This window comes from Gallinula chloropus, assembly GCF_964237585.1.
Source record: "Gallinula chloropus genome assembly, chromosome: 1".
NCBI lineage: Eukaryota > Metazoa > Chordata > Aves > Gruiformes > Rallidae > Gallinula > Gallinula chloropus.
In genome coordinates, this window is record NC_140085.1 from 212433108 (window position 1) to 212451372 (window position 18265).

Consider the following 18265-nt stretch of genomic DNA (forward strand, 5'->3'; position numbering starts at 1 on the left):
ATCCAGGGAAGGTGACTCAACCCCCTCCCTGGGCAGCCTGTTCCAGGCCCTGACAACTCTTCCAGGAAAACATTTGTTTCTAATGTCCAACCTGTCCCTGCCCTGGCACAGCTTCATGCCATTGCCCCTTGTCCCATCTCCTGTCCCCTGGCTGAAGAGACCATCGCCCACCTCTCTACAACCTCCTTTCAGGTAGTTGTAGGTGGGGAGAAGGTCTCCCCTCAGCCTCCTCTTCTCCAGGCTAAACAGATGATAAATTCTTATACAATTGATAGTCCATGCAATTGCAAAATAAATGTTTAGTGGAGTACTATACATAGAAACCAGAGTACAGTTTCTCTTGCTGTTTCACCTTTTAATACTTTAAAACACTGTTCAGAACTGCTTTCTTCTTAGCTGTAGAGTGATTGTTGCTTTTATGAATGTTTGAAAAGGAAAGCAGTAAAGGAAGAATACATTTTCTTGCATCTGAATAGTAGACTGGTCAGCTTTTGATGAAGCCACAACTGAAATGCTTTGGGGAAGTTATTTTCATAAAATAAACTAGAACTTTTAAAATACATGAGTGGATGTGTACTGGAAGGGACCTGAAGAGTTCATGTTCCTTACCTTGCTTGGGACAGGATCAACTGTAACTTTAATTTCAGCTGTTCTTAACCTTTAGGCTAAGGTGGAAATGCACAACATTCTTAGGCAATTTAGTCCAATGCTTATCTCTCCTTATCACTTGAAACCTTCTCTTTCTGTATTTTATGGCCATGGTTTCTTTCTGTGGCACAGTGGTACTTTTTCTCTTCTTTGCAATTACTGTTTATGTTTGAAGACCATTACCATGACTTCACCTACCCCAAACTTCATCTTTTTAACCTCAGTTCTTTCAACCTTCCCTGTAAGTAACGTTTTCTAAACTTCTGTTGCTGTGGGTTCTCCTCAGTCAGTCTGTGTGTCACTTGAAAATCAAAAGTTCTGTATTTCAGCCTAAGTTCTTACCAGCACCAACTATAAAAGGGTTACCTGCTTTGTAGAAGGTTTTCCTCTTTAAAAAATTCACTCTGCTAACTGCTGTACAGCAGAATACAGTTAATTATTTTCTACTTGTGACCCAATCTAGTATGCAGATTTTGTTCTACAAAATTTTCCCTTCTTGGTTACCCTCTGCCCTGAGTTTGTTCTGTGGATTGTTTCATCCCAGGTGTACAACCTTGTCCTTTCTTTTCCTTGCACCACTTCTCTGGTTTGTCAGGACCAATCTGAATTCTAATCCTGGCTTCCAAGGAGTTTGCAGCCCCTGTAGCTCAATCAGACATGCATTTAATGAGCATGTTGCATATTCCATTATCCACTGTTTTCATTAATGACTTGGTTAGTGCTTGAGACAGTCCCCCATGGAATCCTACTCAATTTGTCTTTCCAATTGGACAGTCAGCTGCTGACAATTAACTTCTGAATAGGGTCTGGCACACCTAGTTGCCTCTAGACCAGGTTTCTCTGCCTTTCTTCTAAGATAGTAAAGGAATTAATATATAACATACCAATTGCTTCTACTCCTAATAGAAAATTTTAACTTTTCATGAAAATTAGAGAGTGATGTGATTTGTTCTGACCGAATCTATACTGATTATTATTCCTCTATGTTGCCTCATTTCCTGAACTTCGTGTTTAATTCTTTTCCTCTGGGTTTGTTGGGGTTTGTTATTCACATAAGTACTTTCCTCAAGTTTTTTACAACACCCTGCATTCTGTGAGTTCTCAAAGCTATTTCTTGTGGCTCCTAGACCTCTTTAGGCAGCATTATAACTATCATTGCATGAATGTCCCTAACCTGCCAAGATGTAAAAATATCCAAGCCCTTCCTCAAAAGATCTGCTCTCACCTCAGTTTTCATAGATGTCTCATTGTTACTTGTACACAGACACCATTTCTGGGAGCAACAAGAAGGCATTAAACACCTCAGTCTTTTCAGTAGTGTATGTTAATAGCTATTTCTCTTCATTGTGATTTCTTGGCCTTCCTCTTAATTATTCCTTGTTTACTTCTTGACATTCTCTCTTTCTTGTACTAGTTTATTTGGCATCTGCCATTCTGATTATTGTGTTTACATGTCCATGCCATTTTTCATGCCCAGTTTAGTAATTTAAAACAGTTTCTCTTTCTGCTCTTCTTTTTTGCATGAGTATTTGACTGAGTGAAATGTTTGTGATTTAGCCAGCTGTATGTCTTAATGTATTTTCTTTCTTTTGGTGGTACAGAATGTGTTTCTGCCCTCTTTTTTCCTGAAGGAATGGCTAGACCTCTCATGATGTCCCTTCCCCATGAAGAAGCCCATTCCTGCAAATCCTGAATGCACTGATGGCTGTTGTATGATACCTATAATCTGTCTCCTTCACTGCTTCAGCTTCATAAACTCCATTACTCTTCCCCAGGAGGGCACTGTAACACCTAAACAGGTTACCTAGGGGGCTTGAGGAAACTGAACTCAGACCTTTCATGACTCAGCCAGACAAAACCATGGCTGCCCTGATGTAGTGATGGTAATAGTCCCACTTCAAGATGAACATTGGATCAGATGTTCTTCAGTGGTCCCTTTCAACCAATACCTCTCTTCCTAAATTTCCTTCCACCTTAACATTTGCATCGAGCTCTTTTCTGTTGTTTAGGATCAAATCAAGATCTTTTTATTTTGCCAGAAGAGTCGTCAGCAGCAGTTTCACTTGAAACTTGGACTGAATCTTTCTTTTCAGAAGACATCATAGTAGTAAATCTCCAAGCCCTGTGGTGCAGATGGTTCTCCTAGTTGCTGATAAAAATAATCATTTACCTGGTTTGGCAGTAACACCTCTGCTATAGACTCAGTGCAGCAGAGAATCTGAACCATGTGCTGGGTGACACATATAGCACTTTGTTTCTGTGTTGAAGTAAGATACATAGTAAGACATGTATCAGTCTAGCTGGTCTTACCTGCATTCAGACAATCAGTTCAAATGCTTTAGAGAGAGATCCACAAATAAGCAGTTATCAACTTGGTCTGTAGAGGAAGTTTCTCTTTCACTGTTTAATAAGTTATTGATGGTGTGTACTCTACTTACAGTGTGGGGGCTTATGTAGCTTTTAAAACAAAATCACTCAATCCAATAGCTTCTAATATCAACAAACTTATCAATTCAACTCACCTGATCTTAGACACTTCAGTGCTATAGCATAAGAGTAGTAACAGGCAATTCAAATGTCTGTCATCCAGATCTGCATTTGCGAAGCACTCCTCTGGAGTGGGGCATATTTATGGTAATGTAGGTCTGAACCTACATTCCTCAGACAAATGCCTATGTTAACATGGAATTAATCATATAAAACTCTTGCATATTTTTATTTTCTAAAAATATTTTCATGTTACTCCTGCCTGCTGAGCAGTTGGCCTTAGTGGGATATTTTGGTAGCGAAACCTGCTGTGTATTTATCAATACCATTATTTCAGTTCCTGCAAGACTAACATTACTTTTTATTATTATTATCCACTTTATATGTTAGTCACTGAAACAAATTGTCAGCACTAAAATGTTTCTGGAAGACTAGACTGGTTTAGAACTCAAAACATCAAGAAAATCTCCTGGGAAGAATAATTCCCGGATGCAATGCTCCAGTGTTTCTGGAGTCCTCCCAAGCAGCAGAAGTTTTACTAGGAAGGTTTTTTCCCACAGGGGAAACAAAAGGAATTTTTTCTGATTTTTCCATGTTGTTGTTTGGCATTAGGATCTCTTATATTATCTGATTAGCCATTTGACTGGACTACTAACAAAACAATGCCTGGAATGGGCAGAAAAAGTAGTGTGCTGATCGACTCTGTTAACTCTGTACAGCTAAGGGGAAAAAAAAGCTATATGTGGGTTAAAAAGATTTAGAAAGATCAAATAGTTTTTACAAGAAATAATGGATTTCAGTAGTGGATTATTATAAATTCTTTAATTAGTTTCACAGCTGCCCAGCCATACATGGTGTCCAGCATAGTAACTGTTACTCAGTGTCCTTGAGGAGACCTTCAGTTCTCCACAGGGAGATGGTCTCTTTTGCACCTTATTGTGTGAAGAAAAGAGAGAAAAGGAGCGTGCTGTTGGTTTGCAAAGGAAAGAAGCTTATACTTAAAGCCTGTGCTTGACTGTGTTTTGCTTTACAGAATATTCAGAAAAGATTCTGCTTCCTAACCTGCGATGCAGCGAGTTACTTGGGAGACAACCTGAGAGGAATAGGCTCCAAGTTCGTGAGGTCTTCTCAGATGTTAACATCGTGTTCAGAATGCCCCACCCTTTTTGTAGATGCAGAAACAGTGAGTATATTCCTTTCAAAAGACATGTGCTGCATTGCAGTGCAGGTTTACTGGCTGTTTCACTTCTGAGCAACTCGTGAACACCTCCTATCTCTAATTTTTATCTCTTGTTCTTAACCATATTGCCATTCATTTTCCACATTATTTTATTGGGTAAGTACTGGCAGATGGGCAATATCGAATTGTAGAATAGTTACAATGCATTGAGCCTGTGTGCCAAAAACCAGGATAAAACAGGTACCTACCAGACCCAGTTGGCTCCAGAAATGGAAAAGGGGAAGCTGTTTTTTCCATAGTTCAGCATGAAAGATGGTGATACGTGCAGTGATTTCATATGAATCAACAGTGATGTGAAGTGGATGGGTAAATATATATATTAGAGAATGAATGAGATGGCCATTCCCATTGTTTTCTTTCTGGCATCAGGACAGTGTGACCTCACACAGAAATATGGAGGTAGGAGCTTACAGAGAGCAATCTCAGGCTTGCTGCTGTGACCATGAAGAGCTGTGATTTAGGTCATCAGAGAGCTGTGGGGATTAACTAGTTAAGCTTTGTGCAGTACTTCATTTTAGGAAAGTCCTCTGCAAATCTGCTAAACACAGAACACAGTTTCAATTTCACATTGGCATAGATGCAACTTTTGCCATTGAATTTCCAGCATGGTGTTCTATTTATGTATATTTTTACACAGACATATTTTTCAGTATCTAAGTATTCTTCTGCAAGATCTTTACCAGACTTTCTATTCTGATAATGTTTTTATTCTTTGATAGTGACATTTACCAGCTCTTTTGATTTCATTTCTCCAGCTGCTCTCTTGTGGCCTTCTTGAAAAGCTGAAGTTCAGTGTGTTAGAACTGCAGGAGTACCTGGACACATACAACAACAGGAAAGAAGCAACACTCTCGGTATGCTGGCTGATGTTATGTTCTTTGGTTTGAATGTGCTTATAGTTATGCTGTGCCAGGAGACTGCAGATGCACTCAGATCTGTTTAATATTCAGTAGAAAGGCTTATTTCAGATACTGGACTCATGTTAAATGTTCCTTCCTGAACATATGAACCAGAACTGAAAAAAAAAAGCTATGTATCCCTTAATTTTAGAAACATTGACATCTTTAGTATTCCATGTCTCTCTCCCATTCAGTAATTAATTCATTTTCTTGGTTTATGCAGTTCAAATACTAATAGAAATCAAGACTACACTTTTGAAATTGCAGTCAAAGCAAGTTGTCAGTCCATGTGAATATAAAGTGTAGTTGCAACATTTTGTTTGTTTACATGCTGTGCTGTGAAACTAAAATACTGCTTTCCCTTCTTCAGTCAGACTATAGGCCTTTTTGATGCCTTCTTTTAATTTCTCTCTGTAATAGTGGCTTGCAAACTGCAAAGCAACATTTGCTGGAGGCTCACGAGATGGAGTTATCACCTGCCAGCCAGGGGACTCTGAAGAGAAGGTAATGGATGAACAGTATTATCTCTCTCCTGTGAAGTGATGTGTGTGATATATCTTGTTTGCAGACCCACAAGAGCCTGCTGTACTTCCCCTTGTCTCTCTGCTGGGCTTGGGCCTAATCCAGATTTCAGACTTCAGGCTCATAGGTATCGTTTTTGCCTCAGTCCTGGCCACAGGATGCGGGAAGGATTCAGAGACAACACTTCTGCCTTCCTAGTCTAGAGGAGGAAGCAGAGCTAACCCTGCCTGTGTTGTGTGTGCTCTCCCTTTAAAAAAGATGTTGCAGCAGCAGTTTGCCACAGTGCAGTGTCTCTGGAAGTCACTCCTGCTGAAAATCACTCTGTTGTGGACTCTGTCTGCCCAGCAGCAATACTTGCCTGGTTGACATCCACTTAGATAAGCAGTTATGAAATAATGGCTGTAGAACAGCCAGTGAAATAGTTCATGCTGTAGATAAGGATTAATAGCTAAGGTGAAATACCTCATTATCACTTGTGAACAACAGCTTTACACTCCTGTGCATATATACATATGTATATATGTATATTTAGTGTGTTTATTCCAGTTAAGTAATTAATCTTTTCAGAAATCAGCACCTTCAGCAGGCATTCCTGTTATTTCATATACTAAGTATATCTGGTGTCTTGGTGGGTATTTTGTGGGGGTTTTTGTTTTGGTTTGTTTTTCCTTTTGGAGGAGAAAGATTGGAGGTATGGGAAAAAGGGAGGGGTAGAGAAAATCAGGCAACATCAGAAAGCAGCAACAGCATGTAGAAAAAAGTGACATCTCCTCTTTCCATGTATTTTAACTTACAAAAGTAATGGTGACATTTTCAGAACAGTTTCCTGTTGTAACCATTATTTTTTCCAAATACTTTGTTTTATTCTTGTGTTGGTTTCAGTTTGTCTTTCTTCTCCCCCAATTCACTTTAATTTTTTTCTCTTTTTATCTTAATATCTCTTTCCTACATCTTTGTATTTGTCCTTCTGCCTCTGAGCTCCCTTGATTTTTCTTTTTTTATGCCATTTCCCAAGAATCCCAAATCCTTGCCACCCCTGCATTTTGGCTTCCTTATTATTACCTTATTAGCAAATCTGATTTGCTAATAAATCCTCTGGCTGCAAACACAGGAGGTGGAAAAACCTCTTCAGTCTTCCACCACTTGGCACTGGCACCAGCAAAAGTTAAAGGCACCTTCCAATGCGTTTAAGATACTGTCTCTCTTGCAATTGTAACCATGTATGGGGAAGTTACATGTGAGCTATTCCCAAACCTAAGCCAGAGGGACCTGGAACACATGCTACTACCTGTCCTGCAAGTCCATCAGGAGAGGGAGACAGCATATACATAGCAAAGTGTAACTATGGGATGCGCATCTGCCTTCTCTTCCCATCGATGCACAACACTGAAGCGTGACTTCAGGCTGTAGTGTTAGGTACCTTGCTGTATCCCACTTAACTTGCCCTCTTCATCCCTCTTTTGCAAACCCACAGAAGGGGATGGGGGATCACACATCTTGCTGATACTCTGTGTTAGTTCTTGTTTTGAAAAAGTAGAGAGAGAGAAAGCTGAGGATAAGAAATAAGATGTGAGCTCATATAGTTGTTAATAAAAGTTAACAGATGTCATGTTCAGCTTGTGTGTTGGGGTTTTTTTGGGGTTTTGTTTTTGGGGTTTTTTTTAATAGATATTCTCTATTTCAGAATTAAATGTGTTTTGTGAAGCTGAGGTTAGTGTTCTAACTGTTTATCAAGCAGTCTCAAAAGAAGGATTTCTCACTACTGCAGGAATCCCCAGCATTGTTCCTCCATCCCAAAATGCATTATTCCTTGGAACTTGACAGGATGTAGGTTGTTGATCAACAGGTCTTTGGTCTTCCCCTTCTCATTCACCTGTCAGTTGAAGCAGCTCTTCCCAAAGGAACATTATTCAATGGAAGTGTAATGGGAGGAAGAGTCCAGGGAATCTGAGGAAATATGATTAGAAAGGGATAAGGAAAAATTGCTCCTAGAGTGACAGGTATTTATTTTCTTACCTTTCCTTTCCTCCCTCAGCTTTTCAAGCTGAGGAATCTGATAACTGTAGGGAGAAAAAATCTCTTACAGTGGTAGTCACAAGGGACCCTGCCTAAACTCTTACCTGTTGAGGGTCAGACAGTGGCCTGAAATCCTGCTGAAAACTTCTGGCATAAAAATGTGCCTGGCTGAGCACAAACCCAGGTTACTTCTGGAAAAGTTCAGAAATTTTTGCAAGGAAGAAAAAGCAACAGCTTCCTCTACAGAAAGGCAGGAATCCTGGATTCCAACAACTCCCCACCTGGAAATAAGCTTGAAGTGAAAATAGTCCCCTCTACGGACAAGACAGACATGAGATCAAACTCAGCACAAGTGGTTGCATCACAAATGCCTGTTGATGCTGGTAACTAACTTGGCACCCATTTCCCTCATCAGACCTTATTGCAAAATAATTGCACATGATTTGTTGGCCATTGTTGCTGAAAATGGGCAAAGGCAAAATTATTAATTAAATAAGCTTGAAATAGAAGCAGCCTAGGTCAGCTACTAGAGGTAGCAACTTCTCTGAAACTGGGTAAAAGCTTCACGTCCCAGAATGTCTTTACCCCCCTTCTTGCAACAGATGACAGGATTTGGATGTGTCTGTGATTTGTAAGCTTTGATGCTGCATTGGGCAACAGAGTCCTAAGGACATGGGAGTCAATTTATAGACAGAAGGTAACTGCATGTACCGTTGTGCTGTCTGTCCAGGTGTAAGTCTTGGATGAGCACAGCTCTCAGAACATTCTTCAACTTTACTGAATGGGGATTTTTATTCTAGCCAAAGACTGGTTTTATTTGAGAGGGAGGTTCTGGACAACATGGAAGATCCTATTTTTCTTGTCCATTAGTACTGCTAATTGAAATAAGCATTAATATCCTAATGAGACATTCAGTCTACTCTGCAAGTCCAAAGTCAGTTATACACGTTTCTTAAACCTTGCTCATCCCAAAACTTGCCATGGGCTAATGGATGTGGGTTTTGCCAACTTAAACTGGTAATGGATGTTTAAAATATGCTGCACCCCATGAAAATTTGCCCCAGAAATTCAGAATGTTCCTGTTTCTATGGGTTTTCCTGTGGCTGAAGTTTCAGTTACCTGATGCCACCAGTAAGACTGGAGGTGTACCTCTTGCGACCATAGTCATCTGGAGTTGACTTGAGTTACAGGAAAGCTCAAGGCCCAGTGACTCTTACTGTTAAGTTAGAAATTCTTAATAATCAATAATCAGTTACCTGAATGCTGTTTGGTAAATCTGTGGATTGACAGCGAGATCAAATTAGCCTGGGATAAGCAGCTTGTCTAAATGAGGAACAGCTCTGGTTTAGGTTTCTCCAGACAGAACAGTTCCTACCACCCTTCAAATCTAGTGGGTATTTCAGAATGCACAGCATATGCTGCCTCTCTTTTTTCCTCTCTGATATATACACACACACAAAATTGTGTATATGTGTATATATAGATATACACACCCACTTTCCTAGACTGTGGGAAAAGCTTTTGTCTGCTGGAATGTCAAGTCAAACATAAAACCATAATAAAATGCACTTGCAATGAAAAACCCTTGCACACAGCAGTTGGTTTGTTACAGTGGGATTCTCCTGTGCCAATATATGACTAAAGACTCTGTTGCCATCAAAATGTTTACATCTTAAGAAATAATTATGTAACTCTCATCTCTTTTCAGTGTGTTAAAATGATTCCTTGAGAAAAGCAAGAAGGCCCTGTGATCTAAAGACTATTCCTTTGCTGTCTTCCTGCTCTGCTAATAGTACAGAACAGTAATTGTCTCAATAAACAGCTAAATCAAGATGTTCCTGCTAGGGCATGTGTCTTTCCCTGGTGTAGCACTTACTAGCTGCATAAAGGACTGTGCAAGAGATCCAAATACTCTAAACTCAGCTGCCAAACCTACTAATTGGAGTAGTGTCTAACCAAATCAAAACATTTCCCTTACTATGGGAATTAAACTAGACATTGAGAGGAAGAGTGAAGGATCATTCCACCTGAGCCCTTGCTGCTGGGGACCAAAAGAAATGTCCTTTCGTTGACAATCAGTGTCTTTTCAACTTCCAAGGAATATTTCATTTTATGCTGGAGGAGAGGAAGAGAAATTAGAATCATGGAATTGTACAGCAATGTGGAGTTGAGCTGCAGTAGTTTAGGGAGATTTAGTATCTGGTATATTTTCTTTTGGTGAAGAAGAAGGGTATTTCATGTAATGTGAAACCTCTTCCCCACTCCTTTGGGTTTTTTTTAGCTTGCCCTGGTTTTGGAAGCAGTACAGAGAAGACAGTATTTTCTGGGGAAAAAAAGACCATGGAATTCACTTATTTGCTGCTTCTCCCTCTCCTTTCAAAGTAAATTCCATGGCAAATTAGAAATTATCTGTGGATTCCAATATTTTTGTAAGTCCAAATGAAACTTTGTGGTGTGCTAAACATCAGAGGAGCTTAAGTCAGAGACAAAAAAGCTTTGAAAAGCACAAGCCAGCACACCTGTGAATTTGCTAGCACACCGTGATCTGTCTGCTCTTGTCCTCTTCTTATCTTGAATTTAGCTTCACAAAGCTTAATTTACATGAACTGCATGGAAGCCAAGATATAAAGGATTTTTTTTGCAAGAGTACTAAATAGAAGAACAAAAAATACTGAGGCAATGAGAAATGCATAAAATTACCCATCACAAGAGCTTCAAGCTTGGTTTGCCATGGTGTTACAGAAGAGTAGTGCAGGATTTGGGACAGTACTTTTCATACATTTTTTAATTAGTGAGACCCATGGAGAGAAGCCAGGTTGAAATACTTTGTTAGGCTGCACAAAGTTAGTGTTACCTCACGTTTCTGTGTTTGCTGCCTTTGTATTGAGGGTAAGGTAGATCATTTTAATAACAATTCCAAATGTTTATTAACACAGTGTGTGCATATGCACTGACATCAGGCTGTAACTGGGCACATGTCATTGTCTCTGTTGGTTACAGCATTTGCCAGTGGCACCCTGGGGGGCATCAGGAGGAGTGTGGCCAGCAGGTCACAGGAGGGGATCCTCCTCCTCTACTCTGCCCTGGTCAGGCCCCACCTGGAGTATTGTGTCCAGTTCTGGGCTCCCTGGGCTAAAAAGGACAGGGATCTCCTGGAGAGAGTCCAGAGGAGGCTACAAAGATGATGAAGGGCCTGGAGCATCTCCCCTGTGAGGAAAGGCTGAGTGAGCTGGGACTGTTCAGCCTGGAGAAAAAAAGACTAAGGGGGGATCTAATTAAAGTCTATAATTATCTGAAGCATGGAATGCAGGGGGAATGGGCAGCCCCTTTTCAGTGCTCTGTGGAGACAGGACAAGGGGCAATGGCTGCACGTTGGAGCACAGGAAGTTCCCCACCAACATGGGGAAGAACTTTTCCCCAGTGAGGGTGCCAGAGCCCTGGGACAGGCTGCCCAGGGAGGTGGTGGAGTCTCCATCTCTGGAGAGATTCCAGCCCCGTCTGGACGCCTGTCTGTGCAATATGAGCTGGGGAGCTGCTTTGGCAGGGGGGTTGGACCCGATGAGCTCTCCAGGTCCCTTCCAACCCCTATGGTTCTATGATTTACATGATGACTCTGTTAATCTAAAATGTCATGAGAATGTAATATATATATATATAAAATAACAAAGGCTGCTTTAGACACACACGATGTATTCTTGGCAAAGAAATGCAGCACACACTTTTTTTGTTAGGATGATAGTCCCCTAATCACTGAAATGCTAATGTAGGGCCATTAGAATTTTTATTACTGTTGCAACAGGGCTTACACTGCATTTTAATAGCTCTGGAATTACGCATCAGTGAATTATTACTGGTGAGAGGAAGGAATACAGAGCTGTCTCAACTTGTGGCCGTGCCATGTAGTGAAACCAAACTGACATTTTCCATCCTTTTTTTTTCCCTATGACAGTCATAACGTAGAAGTTCTATGCAAAATGTTTCCCTTGTAATGTGCCAGGCAATTAAGCCAGCAGTCACAAAGCTTATCCCGGAAATTTCATTAGATCCATTATTGCCAAAAGTAAAAGTATTTATAAATAGCAAAGTATTTATAAATAACAAAGTTCAGTTCTGTTCATCACTTAAAAACCCTCCCTAATTTTGGGGTATTTTGCAATATGAGCTCTTTGTAATAACAGAGCAAGCAAATTAAACAAAAGTATTATTTCAAGTGTTTTCTAACACAATTTCACTGTAAGTTCCTGAGCTACTGAGTGGGATAAATCAAAACTAATAAATCCAAAGATCTAACTGAGGATATTTAGACTGGAATTTACCTTTAGAATTAAAGCTTGATTTTGTTAAGAATGCTGTGCATGTTATATGTGATTATTTCCAACCAGTTACCAGGTTGAGGCAAGCATTGCTAATACTGCTGACAAGTTATGCCATTAAAGATGGGCTGTGCTTCCTATTGCATGCATTACACTGACACTATACTTTCTTTCCTTTCCTTTTCTCCTGTGCCATGCTTGCTGTGTAGCAAATGGAATCTCTTGCAGTAAGTTCAAGTTCTTTCATATTCTTTGTCCATCAGTGGATGGACTAATACACCCCAATTTTACTGTTTTACTCCTAAGCATGTTTTCCTTTTTCGTTATAATTCTCCTGTAGAATACGTGGCTCTACATGCAGTGACTAAAATAATTTACTAAGGTGTGTTTTGTGAAACTTAAAAATGCTGTGCCAAAATTCTGACACCTTCATATGCCGTTTTAAATGGTCAGTCACTTTTTATTTGTTTATTTATTTTTTGAAAACATAAGCCTTTGAATGGCTATAATGTGCTGGAGTGGAAGATTTGTTGTTGTTGTTGCTGTTGTTATTTTAAAAGTCATCATTTTCAATTTGCCCTAATGAAAGAATGCAATTTATAGTTGACAGTTACATTTCAAATTGGTTTTGTTTATACACTGATGAATAGTTTCACCAAGGCTGGTTTCTTATACTGTTTGTCATGAAGAACAAAAATTGAGTTGCTTGATGCACTAACTACATACTGAGTGAGTCAAACTTGAGTCTTCAATTTGACCTTAGTTTGTCTTCATTCAGGTTAGCAGCCAGAAGGGTGAGACTGAATTATTGTTCTCCTTTAATTATGTTATGCTGTGTCCTGGTTTTCAATTAATTTTTAACTCCCTGACAACTTCAAGTGTATGTGTGTTTAACTGCTTCATCTTAGTGTTGCCATTCAAGAGTGAATTTGATCCCTTCTGGAGAACCTCAGGCTATGTCCCTGCTAGAGAAGTAAAGAAAGAGGAGCAGGGAGTGAGTGTGTGTTCCAGGCTGGTGTTAGGGGTGATCCTTGGCACCTTCCCTGGCTGGGGTGCCAGCCAGCCCTGACATGCCTGGGCATGGTTTGAGAGAAGACAGAAGCCAGAGCCATTTCCAGGAGGTTGTATCTAAACAGTCACTCATCATTTTGGGAGGAGAAAGGGTTTCCATGCAGATGCAAGGCTCCATCACCTCAGTTACAGAGAATGGCCTCTGGGCAGGTGTGTTTAACAGGCAGCATCCCTCATGCCCTACCTCTCATTCTCTTGGACACTGATAGGTTTTGTCCCTGCCCACAGGTCAGTTCTGTCCTAGCAGGTCACACACCGTTCCTCCTTTTTTTCCCCAAAAAAAGGATCTGTTGGGCCTCACCCTCAGCTCCTGTGGGTCTCCTGTGGGTCTCTGCTGCCCAATCAGGTCAGGTGGGATTCCTCCCTTCCATTGAGGAGGGTGCATTCTGACCCCACTCACATTAAACTCACTGACTCAGACACCAGGAACAGTTTATCCACAACAGCACTGGGCTCCAACCAGGTGTATTTGCAGTGCTGATCTGGTGCTGTGGCAGACCAATGCTGAGGCTTGCATGGCCTGGCTTGGCACTCTCCTCCATAAACCCCCTCCAGAAGGAGCCTGGTTATGGCAGTGCCGTTGGGTGACTGTTCAGAGACATGTCCACCCTTCCCTGGTGAACAAAGCTGAAACCTGCCAAAGAACCTTTCTTTTGACCTCAGCCCCTCAGCCTTGTTCCAGAAATCTTGGGAACTGGAACGCTAAAGACATGGTTCTGATTTGACTTATTAATAAAAACCCTGGCACTTACATGTTGAACCACATGTAAACAAACACATCAGTCAAATTAATGCTTACAAAGTTTTTCAAGTACTTTTCATTAGTATTTGTGCTGGCATTTGCACAGACCCCGCTTCAGCAAGTAGCTGAAGTATGTGCTGGTAGCTAAGCAGGCACGAAGTGCTTTAAGGAAGGAGAGTCATTAATAGCATCTTCTTTTCTGACATGTTTGGCATGGAACCCTGCACTAGTTCCTCCAAGGAAATGGAAAATCACTGAGCCCACCCTGCTCTCTGAGTCTGTGAGAGGACATACCACATACAGTGTGATGTCTGCAAGGCTTTCCTGCCAAAGGCATGGGAGGCCTCCTCACTGGCACTGGCAGAACATTTTACTTCTTCCATGAAATATTCCTCCCTTCCCCACCGTGATCCAGCTGTGGAACTACAAGATTCCCCCTCCCCTGGCTAGACACACAGATACCAGGACCATGAGCATATTAACTTGTCTTGGCTGGCAGATATGCCCATCGCATGTTACTGGAGTGTGTCTGACACCTTTTGTGTGGTCCTGCGTGTGAACAATGTTCATAGAACAGTATCTGCTTAATCCAGTAGCAATAAATTTAGAAGCCAGATGTCCTCTTACACATGAAACTCTGTCCATCCATTGGTAGAGGTTTCTTTAAGACGGTGGGAAATCCATGAGCTGAGGTTCGAATTGCACAGTTGGCTGGATTTACTGCCTGTCCCTCTCCCCTCAGAGAAACAGGCAGGAGCTTTGACCCTCTTGGACAACTACTTCATTGCTTCTCTCTTGGATTGCCACCCTCTCAGAAGAGGTCTTTGGTCTCTGAAGCTTTAAAGAGTTCTATGTTCTATGCAGCAAAGTCCTTTCCCCCATATTCTATGTCTGCTTTCCAACTGCAAACTGGCACCAGTGGAGCTAACCTATAGAAACTGCTTTGAGATTGATGCTGGCGTGTGCTACGTGAGATCTGGCCCTTATAATTCTGATTGTCAGTGGCCTATGTGGCTTCCCTGCAGAAGAAAGAACACTGCTTTTTTTCTGAGATACTGTGTGCTCATACTTCAGTAAAATAATGTTTATGAAGAACTGGAGTATCTCAATGTGTTTCATTTCTTATTGAAAATTACCCCAAATTGCTGATCTCTATTAATTATTTCTTCTCCTACACATCTTTCCTAGCAACTGGAACTGTGTCAGAGATTATATAAACTGCATTTTCAGCTGCTGTTGCTTTTTCAGTCCTACTGTAAACTTATTGGACAAGTGCACGAAGTCAGTTCCATGCCAGAGGTATGTAACAAAGTCTTACTCTGAAACAAACCCTCTTACTTTCATCTTCTTACTTTTCTTTCCCTGAACTTGCACCAGAGATTATACTGTGTCACCCTGAATATAAATCTGCAGACAAAACCCTTCGATACACCAGCATCTGCATCATAATACAGTCGAGATGATGGGGTTCTGTCACTGACTGTACTTTCAGAGACTGGGATGTTTTACACATTCAGTCTTGGGAAGTCATTTCAGTCGGTGGTAACAAAGCAGAAGGATGTGTGGAATTTGAACTTTGCCTGTAGGGGGGGCTCACGCTGTGTGAGCACCTGCAAGTGATTTGTTTTTATATTAATGGAGGCTTTAATTTTTTAGGGAAAATGAGCCTTCTTCACACATGCAGAAAATACCCTTTTCCTACATCACCACTGATTTTACCTGAACTTTGTGGAGACACTTAGACCTGAAGCACTTGTTAGCATGACAGAAACAAAATAATTTGGTAAATTAATCTTAATGTGGATGCCCTGTGGCAGGGGGATTGGAGCTCTATGATCCTTGGGGTCCCTTCCAACACAGACCATTCTATGATTCCATTCTATGATTCTATGCCAAATTAAAGATTTTACTGGAATTATACATAGAATATCCAGCCATATAAACTGTCTCCATTGGAGGTGTATGATGCCAGAAATGTCTGCAGCAGTTTTTTGTGAACTGTTAAATGGTTTTGCCTCCTCTCACACCTGAGCAAGCAGAGGTGTGTAGTGTAGAACTACTTTGTAGCTTGACAGCAAGTGTGCTGCCTTGTCTGGTTCTCAGGGTAAGCGAATCAAAAGCAGTTTCATGTTTCCAAACACAAAGCTGTATCTTACATAAAAAACACTTCACAAGAGCAATGTTGTTGGTCAGGTAGTTGTATAAAATATGTAATACTCTGAAATACCTTTGAGGTGATCACTTGAAGTGGAATGATCATCATTTAAGGAAATATAGCAAAACACCTTGCCATTCCATATATTTTTCTCCTGGTGTTTGTATTTTAAACTGTTCAGGGGAAGAAGTTACTGGACTTCGTTTGTAGCTGTAAAACAAACTTTCAACCTATAAAATGCATTTTATGACAGATTCTAGTAGTTTACAGGTTCCCTGTAAATGGAAATGGTTCTGTAGCAGTACAAAGAGTTTGAAAACTTCCCATGCCTTAAGGAATGGTTCTGAAGGCTGGCTCACTTTGAAAAGGACTGTGCTGTTCACTTTTAAAGAGAAGACAGGACAGCAGCCATCTCATGTTGTCCAGTTCTGGGCTCCCTGGGATAAAAAAGACAGGGATCCCCTGGAGAGAGTCCAGAGGAGGCTACAAAGATGATGAAGGGCCTGGAGCATCACCCCTCTGAGGAAAAGCTGAGTGAGCTGGGACTGTTCAGCCTGGAGAAAAGAAGACTAAGGGGGGACCTTATGAATGTTTATAAATATCTGAAGTATGGGATGCAGGGGGAATGGGCAGCCCCTTTTCAGTGGTCTGTGGAGACAAGACAAGGGGCAATGGCTGCAAGTTGGAGCACAGGAAGTTCCACAGCAACATGGGGAAGAACTTTTCCCCAGTGAGGGTGCCAGAGCCCTGGGACAGGCTGCCCAGGGAGGTGGTGGAGTCTCCATCTCTGGAGAGATTCCAGCCCCGTCTGGATGCCTGTCTGTGCAATATGAGCTGGGGAGCTGCTTTGGCAGGGGGGTTGGACCCCATGATCTCTCCAGGTCCCTTCCAACCCCTGTGATTCTGTGATTCTATGATTCATCTTAGTCTAAACGTTAGAAATGCTTTGTGTTCTTTATAAGAGGATTGATTTCTGTACCTGTGCATCTGTTAGATTGTTGGAAATAATGCAGCCTGTGGACCTGGAGAACGATAATGGAATTTCACAATGAAATTCACCTCTTTTGCTGGGTATATAGGCTGTTCTTTAAAGGAAGTTCCATAGTTAGTTCATGTGACAGTGGTAATTCTTAGCATGTCTGAGCATGAGAAGGTAGGCCTTTAGAAATCCAGTGTTCACTGATTAATTATTTATGAGCTTTCTGCCATATTAATTTTTTGGCCTGGCAAAGGGTTACACAATTCCAGTCCATCCATTAATCTTATCAGCTCCCACATGTGGTTTGTAAATAAATCACCATATCACTGCTAGGAGCAGTGTATGTCTTCTGAACCTTTTCCACTATGAGATGAAAAAAAGTAGCTAGGGGTGAAAAATAAGAGATTGTTTAGATGTGCTCTTGCATCTTAGCAAGGCAAAAATACAGCATAGGGTTGAAGGATGCACAAAGCTTAAGAATACATAGTTGGTGTGTTTTGCCTGTACTGCACAAGAAACATCCTTGTGTTAAAACCATGTCTTTTCCCTCATAAGTACATCCAATGTAGTAGTAAGTACAGACTTGACATGCCTACTGCCTGGGGTGCCTGTGGAGGCTGAAAACGCCCATCTCTCACCTTTCTCCTTGGCACAGCTGTTAAACATGTCAAGAGAGCTGAGCGAGTTGAAGAAGAATCTGAAGGACGCTACTGCTGCCATCGCAGCTGAGCCTCTGACGACGGAATCGGAGCCCACGTTCAACTCCACAGAAGCAGCTATTCAGTCCATGCTGGAGTGTCTGAAGAACAATGAACTGGTTAAAGCTGTCAGACAAATAAGAGAATGCAGGCAAGTTTTGCTACATGGCTCGTACTAAGGCTTCCATGTTACTGGAATAGGATGTGTTTCTTGTCTTCCTAACTTTATGCTAAATGGAAGGTGCTGAGTCAGCATTGTTAATGTGCTTTCTGGAGGGCAAATCATATGAGCTGGGGATGTTTAGCCTGGAGAAGAGGAGGCTGAGGGGAGACCTTCTCACTACCTACAACTACCTGAAGGGAGGTTGTAGAGAGGTGGGTGATGGTCTCTTCAGCCAGGTGACAGGAGACAGGACAAGGGGAAATGGCATGAAGCTGTGCCAGGGCAGGACAGATTGGACATTAGAAACAAATGTTTTCCTGACAGAGCTGTCA

General features: G+C 41.3%; 1 protein-coding gene across 2 annotated transcripts in view; it reads left to right on the plus strand.

The window, feature by feature from the left end:
• Nucleotides 1-18265, plus strand: part of FRY (FRY microtubule binding protein) — a 179370-nt gene that overhangs the window by 159984 nt on the left and 1121 nt on the right. Inside the window, exons 56-61 of one of the 2 annotated variants that reach the window (XM_084279472.1) lie at nt 4169-4318; nt 5131-5229; nt 5695-5778; nt 12335-12352; nt 15127-15237; nt 17728-17921. In XM_084279472.1, the coding sequence (XP_084135598.1) occupies nt 4169-4318; nt 5131-5229; nt 5695-5778; nt 12335-12352; nt 15127-15237; nt 17728-17921 (656 nt within the window). The remainder of the gene's footprint in view (nt 1-4168; nt 4319-5130; nt 5230-5694; nt 5779-12334; nt 12353-15126; nt 15238-17727; nt 17922-18265) is intronic. The other variant, XM_084279471.1, reaches the window with a different exon arrangement.